The following is a 17,502-nucleotide window of genomic DNA, read 5'->3' as shown; positions in this document are numbered from 1 at the left end:
AGACACTGAAAAACAGGCATCATCCTAAATCTAAGAACCCTCCTGATCTGAAAAGCTGAACTTACTATATGGTATCTAAGTGGTTTATGTTCAAGTATCATCCTCATTTTCCTGTACAGTGATCATACTAATGCAAGACCAAGTAACCAGCTGAAGCCACAGGAGGAGACAACCCAAGCTGTCACTCTTAGTATCCCAGGCCTGTTATCCCTGTGGTATTTACTTCACAACTGGGTGCAGAAAGAACTGAACACAAAGTTTTAGTAATATTTTGAGGTCTTCTAAGGCAGAATATTTTTATTGGCTGGTTTCTCTTTGAAACTGTCACTTGGTATCAGGGAACTCAGTGAAAGAGGATCTATTTATAAAGCAATACCTCAAGCTTCAAACGAAAGCAGCACAAAAGCTTCCTCTGAGGAAAGGATGCCTTCATATAAATACCTACTCCACATAAACAAATCTTCTGGATTTGATTTTCTGTTGAAAACACTTGTGCATTTTCAAAACTGGAAAGATAACACTAAAACAAGCTCGCTTCTAGTCAGAGCAGCATTTTTGTTCATATTATTTGTGTTACTATGGCAGCAACAAGTCACAAATCCCACTGTGCTGGACTCGATACAAAAAAGTGCACTACAGAGAACACAAAACAGTCAGTGAATACACACTGACTTGAAAGAATATAAAACTGTACTTATCCGCCTTACCAACAACAGTCCAAAAAGCCCAACCACCCATTCAGTGTTGCTAGGCTGTAGGATTCCACAAACAAGTTTAGGAAAAGGGCTTGTAGGACAGCAATGGAGTAAGCCTGTGGACATCAACTGGTAACCCTCCACAAATACAAAAGAACAAGCAGCAAAAAAACCCAAACAACACAAACAAACTAGAAATATTAATTTATATTTTGATCCTGGTGTACACTGGAGTCAGGAATGAGCCAGTAGTGAATGAAAAATAGAAGGCAGAGAGGGAGTAGTTCTGTGGGCTGTACAAGTGGAGGAAAGCAGAAAGGTGCAACATGGCCTCAGCCCCTGGTTGGGAGAGAAAATCTGTATCTTGTTGATATGAGCAGGGATGTTTGTCAGGGATGGATCCTGACAAAAGGATGCTGCTGTAACTGAGGATGGAAAGTGGAGTCTGGGTGGGTGTAAGTCCCTGGAGTGATCAAGTAGAGACAACAGGCTAAGATTTCTCATCCAGAAAACAGAAAGCTTCAGACAACATAGATGTTCAGCTTAATACAAAGTATAACATTCCAGTAGTATGTACACTTCTAGGCAATTAAAAAGCAGTTCATCCACATACATCCCTTTATCAAGGCACAACATTTCTGAACGGAGATTTAAAAAATGGAAAAAATCCATAAAAATTCCATCTTCATCAGGTGACCAAAGTTAACCAAGTTAAAGCGTTCAGCAGGTGTATCTCATATGCACCACCTTTTTTTTTTTCCACTGAAGCTCAAAAATCTCAGTTTCTTTAGATTTTCTTCAGAAGAATTGGATTGTCAAGAAGCAAAACAGAAGAAAGGTCTACAAATAGGATTAAAGGGTTCCTTCTTAACTCTCTTTCACATGAGGAAGTGACATCAGAAGCAGAAGTGGAAATGAATTCCAGATTAAATTGATCTGGGGGGTTCTCAGAGGGTTTATGGTGTCAATACTGCATTAATTATGTAGAAAAATCCAGAAATATGTATTTTCAAATAATATTACAGCAATTGAAAATTACTAAGATCTAGTTACCTAGGATTTTTTTTTTTTTAATACATTGGCTAATATCAGAATATTTTCTCAGTCATGTTCATGAACAAAACAGGCCTGTCACCAAATGTCACCAAAATCAGAAGCCACCCAGGACGACTCACAGCCCTGGGATGTGTGTGCATTCAGAAGATAATCAGCATTTCAAGAAAGCCTTATGCAAGTATTTCTTAAGTGGTTATCCTGGGACTCTTCAGCATGCTTTGTCCTGAACTGCAGATGGCACCTCTGCACACCCAGTTCTCTCTGTCCAATAATCAGAAAAGGTTAGTTACCTGACCCAGATTAATTAATTCCCCTCTCCAAGCTGGAGAAGCTGAGAGAATGTCCCTCAGTCTGAAGCTCTCCGTGAATCTGGGTCTATTTTCTTCAAACTTACAGCCTAGTAGATAGCATTAAACTTTCAAGTACTTTAACAAGGCATAACAGAAGCCTACCACTGCCGTGATTTAACCATGAAATAATCTTTAATTAGCAGGAAGTGAGCAAGCTTTCTATCTTGCTACCTAATCAAATTCAGAATAAAAATAACTAAAGAATCAAATACTTCGAAAAAACTTGAGAGGTTCATTACACTTCTTCCATACATACACATGCAAATTCACACCTACATACAGTTTCAAACCAGGATGCTATCTGCCAGGTAGTGATGAAACATCCTGCATGCCAAAGAAACAGCCTACTGCTTGGAGCACTGCATTTATGATAATTCCACAAGCAAGAATGACTACTGATTAATTCACTACTACTTAGGGATTTGGTTGGGCAATCAACCATTTACTATGAAGTCCTTTACCAACAACTATGTAACACCAAGGAGTACCTCACCAGCAATTTCTGCATTCTTCACTTTCTGATGCCATGAAAAACCTTTAAGAATTCAAATGTCTTCTCAGATTTCCTTGACTTATTTCAGTTTTATTAGGAAAACAACAACAAAACTCACTGATCGAAGGCAACAACTTCTGTTCCTGTTTGCAAACTGAACAAAGTAACAGCAGGCATGACCTTGACAGTTTGTAAATTTGCCTTTGAACATTAACTGGAACAAAGACACAATTCCCACTACCTGGAGCTTTCTGGCTGCAGGTTTCTGTTAAGAAAGCCTTTAAACAAGCACTCATTACATCTACCATACCAGTTTCTACAAAATCCTACATCAATAGGTCTCACTTTCCAAAAACACAATTATGTCTTTTTTGGGCTGAAGACTCCTTAAGTATCTCGTCTTCCACCACATGAAAGCTACTCCAAATTTTAGGTCATTCTTGACACCCTTTTCTGTAGTGCTTTTCCAGCTCCAACATATGGAACATTATGCAACTTCATCCCAGTTTTCAGAGACTGACTTGAGCCTTTGGCTCTACCACGGCAACTAAGCCAGGCAGTTGAGGAACCATCTTCATCTTTCATGCCAGCCCTCTCCATTGTATGATTAAACCTTACTCACAGAAAAAAAAAATCAAACCTATTTCAGTAAAACTACTTTTATGATTAAGAATTATTCATAGGAAGACTGTTTGCCAGCTGGGTCTGAAGTTTTAATACAAAGCGTATTACCTCAGAACACTTTGTCTCTAAATAGTTATTAGACAACTCTTAATTAGTATTTAAATAAACTGGCCCTTAACAATTGCTTCTTAAATACTGTTTTGATAAACAGACGTTCTTTTTCAGAAGCTGCAGCAGACATTTTGACTACTGCAAAAACAGAGTTAGGATAAATATAATTTCTTCTACTGTGCTAGAAACAGCAATTTCAGACAGAAAGTGTATTTCTAATGAGCAAGTCTATTAATCTGCTGTGTGTGCCAGTATAAACAAGTTTATAGCTGAGGTGTACTCTGATGACAGATATGCAAACTACCTCTTGTATCATCTTACTGAGAAATTTAGAGCAAAATTCCAGATTTCCTTGTGTAGGCTGTCCGTGGGACTTTTTGCCTGTCAGAGCATACGAACGTGAACCCTGACAGGGCACTGGACTCCCACTGCAGCTCAGAGCAACACACAACACCAACAGCAGCCCTTGCATCCCCACGCCAAGAGGGACAGCATGAAAGCCAGCAATGCACACCTGAGACCACACGTCACACCTGGATATTCAAAGCTAAACCCTTAAGACTGTGCCTTCCCCCTCACGTGAAATATTTTGAGCTGAGAACACTAAGGACCTCTATACACTCTGGACAGCACTGATAAAAGAGAAGCAGTTACTAAAAAGCTTTTAGGAAATACTTTCTGTAAAGATATTCAGAAGGAACCATGGTGCCTAACCTCTCTGTAAAGACTATAGACAGTCAACAAAAATAAGCTAGAAATCATGAACTGTTAAACCAACCCAAATCCACTACAGCAAGCAGACAGACTCAACATAGACCTCTGGCTTCTCTTGGGTGGGGAGTCAGCATTCCTTGTTCAACAAAACAAATGTTTGTGGGAAGAAATATTATTTCAACATCAACAAACAGAACAGCAGTAGATTATAACTATTTCAGAACTGCAATGCTTCAGTCCAGAACGTTTCTTTGTGATTCACACCCAAAACAAAGCCTGTGATAAAAAAAAAACAACTTACTCTAATTGTCAACTCCCAATAGAAGAATCAGTTTAAAACAAGATTTTTAAACCACCTCATTCTTCACCAAGGAATGAATTCCCATCAACAGCTGATTTAGCTTGTGCATGTTTTTGTTCTGTAGCACTGAACAAGCAAATGACTAGGAAAAGTTTCTCTAACTAGTAATCCAGACTACTGTAGCTTTAACACATCATAAATTTTGAAATTAGTAAAACAATTTGAGGTTAGAGGGTCAATGATCTTGGTCACATATTTCCAGTCAGCTTTCACTGATAGATAAATCCTCACAAACACTAATGCAACTTCAGATAAATCACTCTAGTTGTTACTGTGTATTTGCATATATGGTATACTAAAAACACTGCTTTATTGGGTTGGTTTTTTTTCAAGTAAAGCCAGAAAGCAATAAAAACATGACAGTTTCATACACAGCACCACATTACAGGTATGGATAGCTCCCACAAAATTAAAGGAAGAGAGATTAAAGGGCTGCAACTTTAACTCATTATTAGTATTAAACCCACTTGCAAAATAATGTTGCTAGAATTATTTCAGTGATATTATAAGCTCATTTAAAACTTAACATTTCCCTGGTCTAGTAAGGTGGGGAGATTAAAAAAACAAACCACAATAACTACAAAATAACTTTATAATTTATGCTAATTGTACTCCCACAACTATTTTTGCTGGTGACAGATTTACAGATTACAACTACATGACAAGTTAGACTTCTCCAATCAATTCTCCATTAATAAATGGGGACTTCACAGCTCTACCTCTGTAAAAGACAAACCATTCACCACCTTACTCTTGCAATCAGATGCAATTGTCTCACTTATGCTGTTTTATTTTTCTTACTAGGTAAAAGAAGTGTATTCAAAGTAACCATAACAATTCCTGCATCCTGATACATACAGCACTGCTATGTATTTATAAATATCAGGTAACGTCATCCAGCAGGAGCAAAGATACAAATTTATCTAATATAACAGTTCAATAAAAAGCCAAAGAACTGCAGTTATTGTCATGAAAGAATCTCTGGGCCACCTTCCTGGTAGAATAAATGACTATAGCTCTTGCCCCAGATTCTTAACAGGCATGAGCAAAATAAAAACCAAACATACAGGTATTTTTTTTAAAAGGCAAAATTATGAACACGCCACAATAAAAGGCAAAACCCACAAAACTAAGAGCTTGATCATCGGCACTTTTAATTAATTTTCTTATTTTCCTTTAATTCCTGTAAGAAAGCGAACAACAATCTCTTCTTTTCTATCAGAAAGCAAACAACATCTGCACCCACCTTCAACTCTGGCAGAGCTCTGATGTGGGGAGGGGGTATCTGCCATGAATCTTTCACACATCCTATCCCCAAACTCACATGACAAGTTTATAACTACACCATACCATGCATTAAAAAGTCCCTCCTGCCCCAGACATCACCCCTGCTAGCACTACAAGGCTCCCGATGATCAAACACTCCTCTCCCTCACTCAGCTGTTGCCCAGGCAGGAAGGATAAAATTCCCGCGTGTGTCAGGTAAAATAAAGCAAGGTATTTCCAAGTGACATTGCCCTTACACAGACACACATTGTTTTCTCGGTTTAAACTTACAAATCCGTAGACAGACAGACATACCATCATTTCTGCGACATTAAAACCAGGCATTACGAGTAGGAAGTTGTCAATTACCACCACGATGGGAAGACAGCACCCCATGCCAACAAGCCATCCAGCACACTACGTTTTCAGCCACTGTTTTTTTTCTTCAGAAAATAAAAAATGAAAAGGTTGGTTGTTGTGTTGTTGTTGTTTGGTTGGTTTTTTTTACCTCTTGCCCCCGAGCACGATCTATGCAAAGAGGAGACCACACGCTGTAACAACAGCTGACAGGCAGCCACAAGAGCCCAGAGCGCCGAGTCCGACAGACAATCAGCTCCATGCCCGTTTGCTGCTGCCGAAATGGCGTTTGTCATTGTGAAGGGAGAGGAAAAAAAACAAAACAAAACAACAAAAACACAACCCAGTTTGGGAGGCACAAAGCACAGACAGGACACGGAGTGCCAAGGGAGGCGGGGAGAAGAGACTGTTTGCCAGGGAAGATGGTCGCACACACACACACACAGGCAGGCAGGGGACACACACACACACAAACCTCTGCAGAGCAGCGCAGCTGTGGGAGCGATCCACACACACTCACAGCAAAGCACGTTAAGGAGCAAAATAAACACGGGGAGCCGGGCCGGGGGAGGGGCCAGCGGAGGAGCAGCCCCCACGGGCCCCGGCTATAAAGCCCCCGGCAGCTGCACCCAACCGGCAAACTTTGCTCGCAGAGCCTCCCGGTTACACGGCGCCCACCGCCGCCCGTTCCTTGTGTCCCCCCCCCCCCCCCACCCCGGCCCCCAAACCCCCGGGGCACTCACCAGCGAGAAGAGGTTGGAGTGACAATCCTCCAGGCTGGCCCCGTTCGCCACCCAGTTGGCCGCTGCAGTCATGATCCTCGGCGAGCCCGGCCGCCAGAGCGGGGCATGTCTGAGGAGACGGGCCCGGCGGGGGAGCAGCCGCGGACACTCCTCAGGCCGCGGGGCTGGGGCGGCTCCGGGGCGGCCGCGATCCCCTGGGGATCCCGGGAATCCTCACACCGAACGGCCCGGTCGGGTAGGGGCCTTTTCCAACGAGGGAGCGTTTGGATCCGAGCCCCCTGGGCAGGCAGCAAAGGGAGGGGGAAGCTTCCTCCGGTTCTCCAGGCCGCCTCAGCGCCGCCGGGCTGCGGGGAAGGGGGGGGGGGGGCCGGGGGGGCCTTCCTTCCGCGTCCAGGTCTGGCCCCCCCCCGGGCAGGGCACGGGTCGCGGCGGGGAGGGGAGGGCAGGGCCTCCTCCCTGCGGGACACGGGCCGGGCGGGGCGGGGGAGGGTCCCGGCGGCGGGCAGTGGTGGCGGCGGCGGGCGGGGGGCGCTGTCTCGCGTGCCGGCGGAGGCCGTGTCCCCTCCTCCCCTCCTCTCTCCCCCGCCCGGCCGCCCCTCGCTGCTGCCGCCGCTGGCTGTGGGTGGATGGTGTTTTCCTTCCTCCTGCTGCTGTTGCTGCCTCTAGCCGCCTTGTTGACGCTCCGTGCGGGGTTCCCGGTGCTGCGGGAGGCGGGCGGCAACCCCGACCCAGAGAGGGAGAGCTGTCCCTGCCCGTCCCGGCCCCCCCCTCCGCCCGGCGCTGCCCGCCCGGCCCCGCTCACCCGCTCCTCCTCACACACTCGCCTCTGCCTCTCGCCACTCTGACAGCAATGGCGGCCGCCAGCCGCAGCGCGCCTCGCCATTGGCCAGCGCCCGCGCACGTGACCCCGCGCCGGAGGGCGGGGCCCCGCGGCTCGGAGCTCCCCGCCTCCGCCGCCGAGGCGCCCGCCGGGCCGCTGGGGGCGCTGCGGGACGGGCGGGAGAGGCGGCCGCTCCGCCCCCCGCGGGGGGGGAGCAGCGCGGGGAGCGGGGCTGAGCACCCGCGACTCGGCCGAGCCCGGCCCCTGCTCTGCCCCTTCTCCTGGCCCTTTCCTTGCCCCTGCCCCTCTCCTGCCCCTGCCCCTCTCCTGCCCCGGCCCCTGCCCTTCCCCTCTCCTACCCCTTCCCCTGCCCGTCTCCTGCCCCTGCCCCTCTCCTACCCCTGCCCCTCTCCTGCCCCTGCCCCTCTCTCCTGCCCCTGCCCCTCTCTCCTACCCCTGCCCCTCTCTCCTGCCCCTGCCCCTCTCCTGCCCCTGCCCCTCTCCTGCCCCGGCCCCTGCCCTTCCCCTCTCCTACCCCTTCCCCTGCCCGTCTCCTGCCCCTGCCCGTCTCCTGCCCCTGCCCCTCTCCTGCCCCTCTCCTACCCCTGCCCCTCTCCTACCCCTGCCCCTCTCCTGCCCCTTCCCCTGCCCCTCTCCTGCCCCTGCCCCTGCCCCTTCCCCTGCCCCTCTCCTGCCCCTGCCCCTGCCCCTCCCCTGCCCCTCTCCTGCCCCTGCCCCTCTCCTGCCCCTGCCCCTCTCCTGCCCCTGCTCTGCCCCTGCCCCTGCCCCTGCTCTGCCCCTGCCCCTGCCCCTCTCCTGCCCCTGCCAGAAAACGCTACTGAAAATAAGTTGTTCGTGGCGGGGGCAGCAGCGGAGCCCTCGGCCGGCCCCGCTCTCATCTGTTGCTGCGCTGCGACTTGGGACGGGGAAACACAGAGTCACAGGGTGCCAGGGGTTGGAAGGGACCTGGCAAGATCATCCAGCCCAACCCCCCTGCCAGAGCAGGGGCACCCAGAGCACATCACACAGGAACGTGTCCAGGTGGGTTTGAATGTCTCCAGAGAAGGAGACTCCACAGCCTCTCTGGGCAGCCTGTCCCAGGGCTCTGGCACTCTCACAGGAAAGAAGTTCTTCCTGATATTCACATGGAACCTCCTATGCTCCAGTTTGCACCCACTGCCCCTTGTCCTATCACTGGACATCACTGGACAAAGCCTGGCTCTGTCCTCCTGACACTGCCCTTAACATATTTGCAAACATTGCTGAGGTCTCCCCTCAGTCTCCTCCAAGCTCAAGAGACCCAGCTCCCTCAGCTTTTCCTCAGCAGGGAGATGTTCCACTCCCTCCATCATCTCTGTGGCTCTGCCCTGGACTCTCAAGCAGTTCCCTGTCCTTCTGGAACTGAGGGGCCCAGAACTAGACACAATACTCCAGATGCGGCCTCACCAGGGCAGAATAGAGGGGGAGGAGAACCTCCCTTGACCTACTAACCACCCCCTTTCTAACACACCCCAGGATGCCACTGGCCTTCTTGGCCACAAGGGCACATTGCTGGCTCATGGTCATCCTCCTGTCCAGCAGGACCCCCAGGCCCCTTTCCCCTATCCTGCTCTCCAGCAGGTCAGCCCCCAACCTGTACTGGTCCATGGGGTTGCTCTTCCCCAGATGCAAGACTCTGCACTTGCCCTTGTTGAAACACGTGGTGACACGGGCCCCAAACCGTGCTCAGCCCAGCATCACCCGAGAGCTCCCGCTAAGAGTCAAGTTCAGCCTCAAGTTCTGCAGAGCAGTGACAGGGGACTTGGCTGAAACTCACCACAGCCCCACATTCGTCTCCCTGAGACATAAAAATAACTCAGAAATACCTGAAAGTTAAATAAACAAATGGGATTCGTTCCTGCAGTAGTCGTGGTTCGGAGAAGAAAGGATAAGCCACAAACCCAACAATAAATATTAAATATTTTGTTTAAAATAAGCATATAATTCATAACTTCTTTTTTTTCCCCACTATTTTCACCCTTTGATCCCACCAGCAGGAGCCTGAGCTGCCTGTGCTTCTCACTGACAGGAGTGCTACAGGTGATAGAAAGCAAATATTGCTGCTTGAAAGATGAAGATTGTTTAGCAATTCAGCTCCAGCTTTAACACACAAACAGCACATTTTCAATTACCTGATTCAGTGGAAAAAGTTCTCCCTCTGTGCTCAATGGCAGGCTCCCTTATCGTGCTTCTAATCTTATTTAGGCATCGTTTTCTGCAATTTACTTTGCTGCATAAGGCATTAAGATTAGTATCTCGTTCTAAAGACTGAATGGAGTCTGTTTGGGCTTACCTCATGGTAACAAACCTCTGACACCAACAAGCATCACGTTTAGCTAAATGACGTGCTCACAGCTATGGACAGAATTCAGGCCAAAAGAAAATTTCCAGCCAGACCAGTGTTCTTACCACGTGCACTCTCCATCTGACAAATCCAATCCATCATGCCCCATGTTCCCTTCGCCGTGGCTCCAAAAGAGAGAACTCTGTCTTGCAAAGGCTGGGCCTCTATTAGTGAGAGGAATAATGTTTTCAAAACCACAGATTAAATACAGTCAGTCACAGTGGCAACGTATTTAATTTTTTAACACCTATTAGTCGGCCAACCAAAGCCTGGACTCTCCCGAGGGAGAAACTTTTATTCTTCTTCTGAGAGAAGCTAAGTGGGACCAAAGATGCTGTACAAGCCCCAAACTGGTGAGGAGCAAAGCTGACAAAGTGCCCAAACTGCAATAGTCTAAGAAATTGCTGCTCCAGCCGGGCAATCCAGAATCAGGGTTGGACCTTGGACCAAATTACTCCCCTTCCTTTTGGCAAAGAGTCTTAAGAACAAAGAACACAATCTGACACTTGTAAATATGTCCAGCACCAAATATTAACCAACCAACCTAAAAACCACATCCTTCCACATGAAAATGATGCAGCTTTTTGTAAATCCACTGCAGCATCAGTTATCCACCCTGTCACTAAAGGACTCTGAGGGTACAACAGAGCCTTTAATGAAGAATCCTATTGCTGGAATAAAAGAGCATCCCTTTTCATGAAAAAATTATTTTCATTTTATAGAAATATTTTGAAACTGAGAATCACATCATTAGTTAACCCAGAGAAAGCTAACAATGCTGTGCAGAATGAGACACTGCAGAATTCATGGTTCTTCCATATGCTGCTTATCCTCCAAATGCTGCTCCCAGTTGTCAGCATTCCTCTTCTGGAACTTCCAAGCAGAGACAACTTACTATGCTTTATTTTCTCATTCAAATGTGGGGCCTAACGCAGGATTCAGATCCATTTTCATGACAGGAAATGTTAATACACACACACTGTGCTGCTCTGGCCATTTTTCAGAATTCTTCTGAAGATTAGTTACTCTTTAAATCAAAAATCTTTTAGCAGAATTCAATTACCTGTAATGGGTCAATGTTCTGAAGCTGAAGGCGACCAGTCAAACATTTTGACCACGTCCTTCTGTTGCAAATTCCATTTTGGTTTTAGGCTGAAAAAAGATAGGATCTATTTAAATTGTTTGCCAGTTACTTGACTTTCTATTATGTTCAATGATCAGAGACACGAGATTATCACGACAATCTAGCTGTTCACTTCACAGCACCAAACTAGGCAAGTTCCCTTGCTGCCTTCTGAACATAGTGCTACTTAAACCAGAAATTGTTCCACTTAGAGATATCATGTACAAGTGACACTTGCTCATGCATAATTATCCCACACGGTATGTGGTGGAACGTGTTTTCCAACTCAGGGTATTTAAGTTTAATTCTGTCTTCTTTATTTCTTTCAAATTTGATCAATGAACATGAACAATAACATTGGGTCTTCTACCTCAATAAAAGAACCATTTTTCCATAGTAGCAAGATAAAGGAATTTCTTAATTAATTCCCTCTAGGAAGGAATCAATTACCTGCCCTTAGAAAATCAGCCCAAATAGAGAAGACAAGTTTCTTTTATTCCAGAGCTACGTAACCACAGCTCACAGTGATGATCAAACCTGTTCTTCCAGGAGGATGGCTCAGCAGTTTCGTAGACTTTGTTTTCACCAGCAGGTGTTGCTTATGCTTCAAACTAAACATGGAGGAAGAAACAAAGATGTCAGGAGGCTAAAGCAAAGCTAAAATGTCATGCAGTTGCTTGGATTTATTTTTTCTTAAAGTATGACCACTGTGCTGAACTTTCAAATACCTCTGATTTATGAAAAGAATATTTACTTGAAGAATATAACTGGCCTGAGCACTGGACTTAGGCAAGGTTCTCCCAGCACTGAGTATGGAGAGTTGGGCCCTTCTTACACCAGCAGCAGACCTGGAGTTCAGCCAAGTTTTGTCAGTGTCAAAAAGAAGCAGTGTTTGACGTTTCATGTCAAAGACAACTCATTTCTGGGTAAATACCTGTTTTTCCATGTATTTGAGTTAGGCACTGTGGTCACGCACCAGCACAAATTCAAGCTTTTGCATTATAAATAATTATTGTCTTGTGTCTAATTTCCGCAAGTGTCATTTTTGCTGTTTTCCAAATTTCCCTCTCCAGTTTCCTACAATAGTCAGTAATGGAGAGGACAAGATGGGGGAGAATGATACAAGTACTGTGTCCAGTTCTGAAGCCCTCAACACAGGAAGTACATAGTGCTCTTGGAGCAAACCCAGAGGAGGCCACAGAGATGATGGGAAGGCTGGAGCAGCTCTGCTCTGGAGACAGGCTGGGAGAGTTGGGGTGTTCAGCCTGGAGAAGAGAAGGCTCCAGGGAGACCTTAGAGCACCTTCCAGTGCCTGAAGGGGCTCCAGGAAAGCTGGGGAGGGACTTGGGACAAGGGTGTGGAATGATGAGATGAGGGGGAATGGCTTTAAAGTGGAAGAGCGGAGAATTCGGTGAGATATTAGGAAGAAATTTCTTTGCTGTGAGGGTGGTGAGAGCCTGGCCCAGGTTGCCCAGGGAAGCTGTGGCTGCCCCATCCCTGGCAGTGTTGAAGGGCAGGTTGGATGGGGCTTGGAGCCACCTGGGCTGGTGGGAGGTGTCTCTGCTCATGCAGGGGGGTTGGATCTAGATGATCTTTAAGATCCTCCCAACCCAAACCATTCCATGATTCTAAGAGTCCCAAACTATTAATATAATAAAAGCAAATGCTATTTAACTGTTCTACATGTCAAAAAGCAACAAAGAAAATTATTTTGTTTCCCTCCTGCCCTTGAGTGCTGCTTAAATAAATTATACTCAAATTAGTAAATTCATTGAGGATTACTAAAACTCAAGGAATTTTACAAGCTTTTTGTCCATGACTTCTGTAGCTTGTTACTGCATGTTCTTGTAATACAGTGGAGATGAACAGTCTAATTTCAGGTCTGTTTCCAGTAGTCCCATCATCTACTTCTAATTATACTGCATTAATTTCTTAAGTATTTTTTAATTAATCCTGTAATTACATTTTTTGTTCATTTATTCATAAGAATCCATAATTATTTTGGTTTTAAGCTGAAACCCTTTACATTCACAAATTGAAGACATAAGAATGAAAAAACCCTCAAAATTACTAATTCATAAAGCAAAGAACAGCATCTAATTTTAGCCTGAAAAATAATGAATTTATTCCACACATTAAATCCATACTAAATAGTTCTTTTTTATTGTTTGGGTTTTTTTTACAACACTGATCATCTACAGATTGCCTGTAAATGAACATTTTAATTTTAATTTTATTAAGATACAGGACTAGCTACATTAGTAAGTTTATTTATTCGTGGCAGAATCTGAGTTTTAAAATAAGATACTGATTTTCCAAAGGGATGGATACTTCTACCTAAGAGGCAAATAAATACATTGGGAAAAGATTTGTTTGAAGAGAAGTCATTCATGAACCTCATAGTTTGTCCTCCTAGTGATTAGACTGCAATTAGTCATTCTTGTTCAGCAGCAGTATCAAGAAATACTGTAAGATCCATGTCATCTGTTTACAACACTAGCTGTAGAAACTAAGTAGAATTAATAACATGGATTATTTTATAGTGCATAAAAGCAAGTCAAAGATGTTCCACATGACTCCAGATCTTCCCACCTGATGCTGCCTGGGATTTTTATGGCGCTGCCATTCAGCACGATCCTTCAACAACCAAGGGCAGCAGGGACAGTCTGCTGGGACTTCACTGAGTTTCTGTTTCTTTTGCTTTCCCAGGATGAAGAGAAGACCAAATGCAGGGGAGTGACAGATGTGATGCTAGACCCCATAGCAGTCACACTGCAGGGATTTTGGAAATGCCTTTCACAAACAAACCTGTCCATGTCTCTGGGACAAAGCACAAACTTCTCACGAGGCACAACTGTTTCACAGTCAGGACTTGGGGGGGTTCAGAAGAGCTCACACATGGCAGAGGTCAGTGTTACAACAGATACCTGAAGAGCTGTCATACCATCATAGCATAGTTTGGGTTGGAACAGACCTTGAAGACCACCCAGTCCAACCCCCTGCATGGGCAGGGACACCTCCCACCATTCCAGGCTGCTCCAAGCCCCATCCAACCTGCCCTTCAACACTGCCAGGGATGGGGCAGCCACAGCTTCCCTGGGCAACCTGGGCCAGGGTCTCACCAGTTCATACACATGAACATTCCCTGACCATTTTATTTGCTCATATGGACACTATACTAACAGTACCTATTAAGAAGCAGTTCGAGGAAAGATTAAATTACCTGGAAAGCCAAGTTTGGGAAGCTTTCTCACACCTACAAGATAATGTTGAAAGAAATGTGCAAGCTGCTGTAGAGGACTTAGATTAACTGAATGTCATACCATTAGAAAGTGAAAAAAAGGAAATACTGAGTCAGTAAAGTCAGTCATACTGACAAGAATGAGACATTTAAGCTTAATCTGGTGAAGCAAACACAAAGCTGTACAAGGAATTAATAGAACGAGCTCCTGTATTTTTATCCAAAACCAAATTATCTTCATAGTGCCTTGTTCTCTGGATTGTAAAAGACAGAAGAGAGCAGAGAAGGAAGCTGTGGTAGACCAGAGGAGCCTAGACAAGATCTGTCACTGTCCAGAAGGAGAGCAGGTCACCTCTGGCTGTAACGGATGAAAACAGCATGAGCTGAGTGAGAGCAGAGAACAGTGGTATGAACAGAGGAATGAAGAGTAAAGAAATGAAGACACCAAAGGTGCCTGACTAGTTATACAGAGTAATACTGGTAGCATGGTGTCTTTACTGGTGATGGAAGTGTGAGGGAATCAGGAAAAAAAGATTACTAAATTTCATAGAATCACAGAATCACAGACTGGTTTGGGTTGGAGGGACATTAGAGACCATCCAGTCCCAACCCCCCTGCATGGGCAGGGACACCTCCCACCAGCCCAGGTTGCTTCAAGCCCCATCCAACCTGCCCTTCAACACTGCCAGGGATGGGGCAGCCACAGCTTCCCTGGGCAACCTGGGCCAGGGTCTCACCACTCTTATAGTGAAGAGTTTCCTTCTAGTTTCTAACCTAAATCTCCCCTCTTCCACTTTAAAGCCATTCCCCCTCATTTCATCATTCCACACCCTTCTCCAGAGTCACTCCCCAGCTTTCCTGGAGCCCCTTCAGGCCCTGGAAGCTGCTCTAAGGTCTCCCTGGAGCCTTCTCTCCTCCAGACTGAACACCCCAACTCTCCCAGCCTGTCTTCATAGGAGAATTTCTCCAGCCCTTGGATCATTTGACTGTGTGAAGGTTAAATTCCTAGCAACCAATTCAAGAAAAGACAAGGAAGGTCTCTAGAAATGTGGCTGTTGATGGACAGATAAAAACAGCTCAGGAGTAGAGAAGTAGATTGATTTCTTTCCCACATCATAGTGATATTTAGATGACATTTCAGGTATAACTGGCAGGGATGAAGCAAATGGCAAAATGCAAACTGTTACTTTCAAGAAAATGTAATGTTAAAAAATAAAAGTTGTGGAAAAGAGTAATAGATAAGATTAAAAAATCAAGCTTTAGGCAGTTCTGTATATGATGTACCATTTGACAGGCAAAATGCTATCTCTGTGGCAGCAAGTTTTTGCTTGTTTTTTGTAAAAAAAACCCATGAGAATTCTCTATGTGTCACAGAGACACAGTCTGAGAACTTCAGGTGTAAGTGGTGTAAGTTCCAGTAGAGAGTGAACTGGCCAGCAAGATCTTCCAAGAAAGATAAAGAAAGGTGTTTATTTTTAGCTGGGGGTAAGGAACAGCTTTGTGCACCAGCATGCCCTGTTGGTTTCTGTGAGACACAACTGTAAATTCTCATTTAAATATTCTGCAGAACCAAAGCAAATGAGCTATCTGGAAAAACAGAAAGAAGCAAATGACAACTGAAACTATTCAGGAATAAAAAGGGGAGCATGATTTAGGCAGAGCAAAATGGCAAATACTTTTTAATTGTAAATTCTTTTTGTACTCAAAAAAGGAAAGAATTGTGATGTTGGCTAGATACCTTCCATTATGAATAAACATACCTGGGTTTCTAAAGGATTTAATAATCTAACATGAAGCTCCTACTAACCCTCTAGGCAGAGGATGGGCCTGTTGGGTCATGGTTTCATACCATCAAAGAGATAGATTTCATCTTTCAGATGTTGTTTTGCTCGCTTGGTAAGAATTCAGCTTATTAAAAGGTGTTAAATAAGATACAGGATAAAAATACTACAAGAGAAAAAAAATTAAAAGAATTAAGGCTGAAAGGCAAAGTAAATATGGAAATAACATTGGGCGAACACGTTCTGAGAGAAAAACTCCAAGTTTATTTATTGGAATAGATTACAGGGCAACTCTGGATGGGTGATGTAGCTTGGTTTGCTCTGACCTTGGAAGCAGCCAGGTAGGCAACACCCCACAAAACATGTGGAATGTGCAGCTTTTGGCATGGGAGCTCAAATATTAAAATTGGCCCATCAATCCAAGTCAAGTTTTCAGTGTTGAAGAATTTTATTTTATCTGGATTTAAGTCCTCTTCCCCTTTGGCATTAGAAGGTGTTTATGGCTGTAAAAACAAGAATTGCAGAATGTTGCCCTGAAATATATAAGAACTTCTCCTGCCAAGCTTACAAGGTTTACTTTGCTGCTTAAAATTAAAACAGAAAAAAAATCTGCCAGTGACAGTAGGGCCTTTCTAGACAAAGTGCAGGAAAAGTGTGGGCAAATGGCAAACATTGTAGATGGCTCCAAATTCATGTCTTTTTCATTCTAAAAATAATTTTGCTTTATAGTGGTGGAAAAAGACAAGGTAAAGGTTTTGCTGTAAGTCTTGAGAAATCTTTGCTTTTTAAGTCATGCACAAGGTCTGTTACAAAAATGCTGAATAAAAACCCTGGCTTATGGGCTGTGATCAGTGCCCACATTAAAGCCTGGACTCTGTCTTCTGTTCTCTTCCAACTCTCCCCCCTTCAAATATCCAGTCTTTCTTTTCTATAGTTCTTGTTCCTTTTGCTGCAAACTGTTATTTCTGAGCTGTACCACCACCCTTCTGGAAAGTGAAGCACTATAAAGAATCCAAAAAAACCCCAAACAAATCAATTTGAATGTAAAATATTGTGACCATTATGATCTGAAAAAAGGAGCTGCTCTCAGTTACAGGTTATTTTGCTTTAAACTGATGACAAGGAATTATACTCAGTATCATAACTGCAGTTACAAGTGCATGAACACTCCCTGAGATTTGACTAACTCATCCTTACAATTGTTTGGCTTTTTAAATTGTACTCTGGTGTAAACACACATTGATGGAAGAAAAGAAAACAGCATCCTTTAGAAGGCAGAAGAACAAAGTATCCACACTATCAGAGTCTGGGTTAGAGCATTTCCATGTGGATTTATGGAAAGAGTTACCACAGTCTATCAGGTATGATAAACTCCTTCTAGACA

General features: G+C 44.7%; 1 protein-coding gene across 2 annotated transcripts in view; it reads right to left on the bottom strand.

Moving 5' to 3' along the window:
* Positions 1 to 7,591, bottom strand: part of MED13L (mediator complex subunit 13L) — a 189,665-nt gene extending 182,074 nt beyond the window's left edge. The window contains exon 1 of one of the 2 annotated variants that reach the window (XM_051633794.1): positions 6,771 to 7,591. In XM_051633794.1, the coding sequence (XP_051489754.1) occupies positions 6,771 to 6,842 (72 nt within the window). In that variant the 5' untranslated portion in view covers positions 6,843 to 7,591. Of the gene's footprint in view, positions 1 to 5,985; positions 6,114 to 6,770 lie in introns of those variants that run through there. The other variant, XM_051633792.1, reaches the window with a different exon arrangement.
* Positions 7,592 to 17,502: the final 9,911 nt, after the last annotated feature.

Source organism: Apus apus, chromosome 16, assembly GCF_020740795.1.
Source record: "Apus apus isolate bApuApu2 chromosome 16, bApuApu2.pri.cur, whole genome shotgun sequence".
Classification (NCBI taxonomy): Eukaryota; Metazoa; Chordata; class Aves; order Apodiformes; family Apodidae; genus Apus; species Apus apus.
This window is presented reverse-complemented; position numbering and strand designations above follow the sequence as displayed.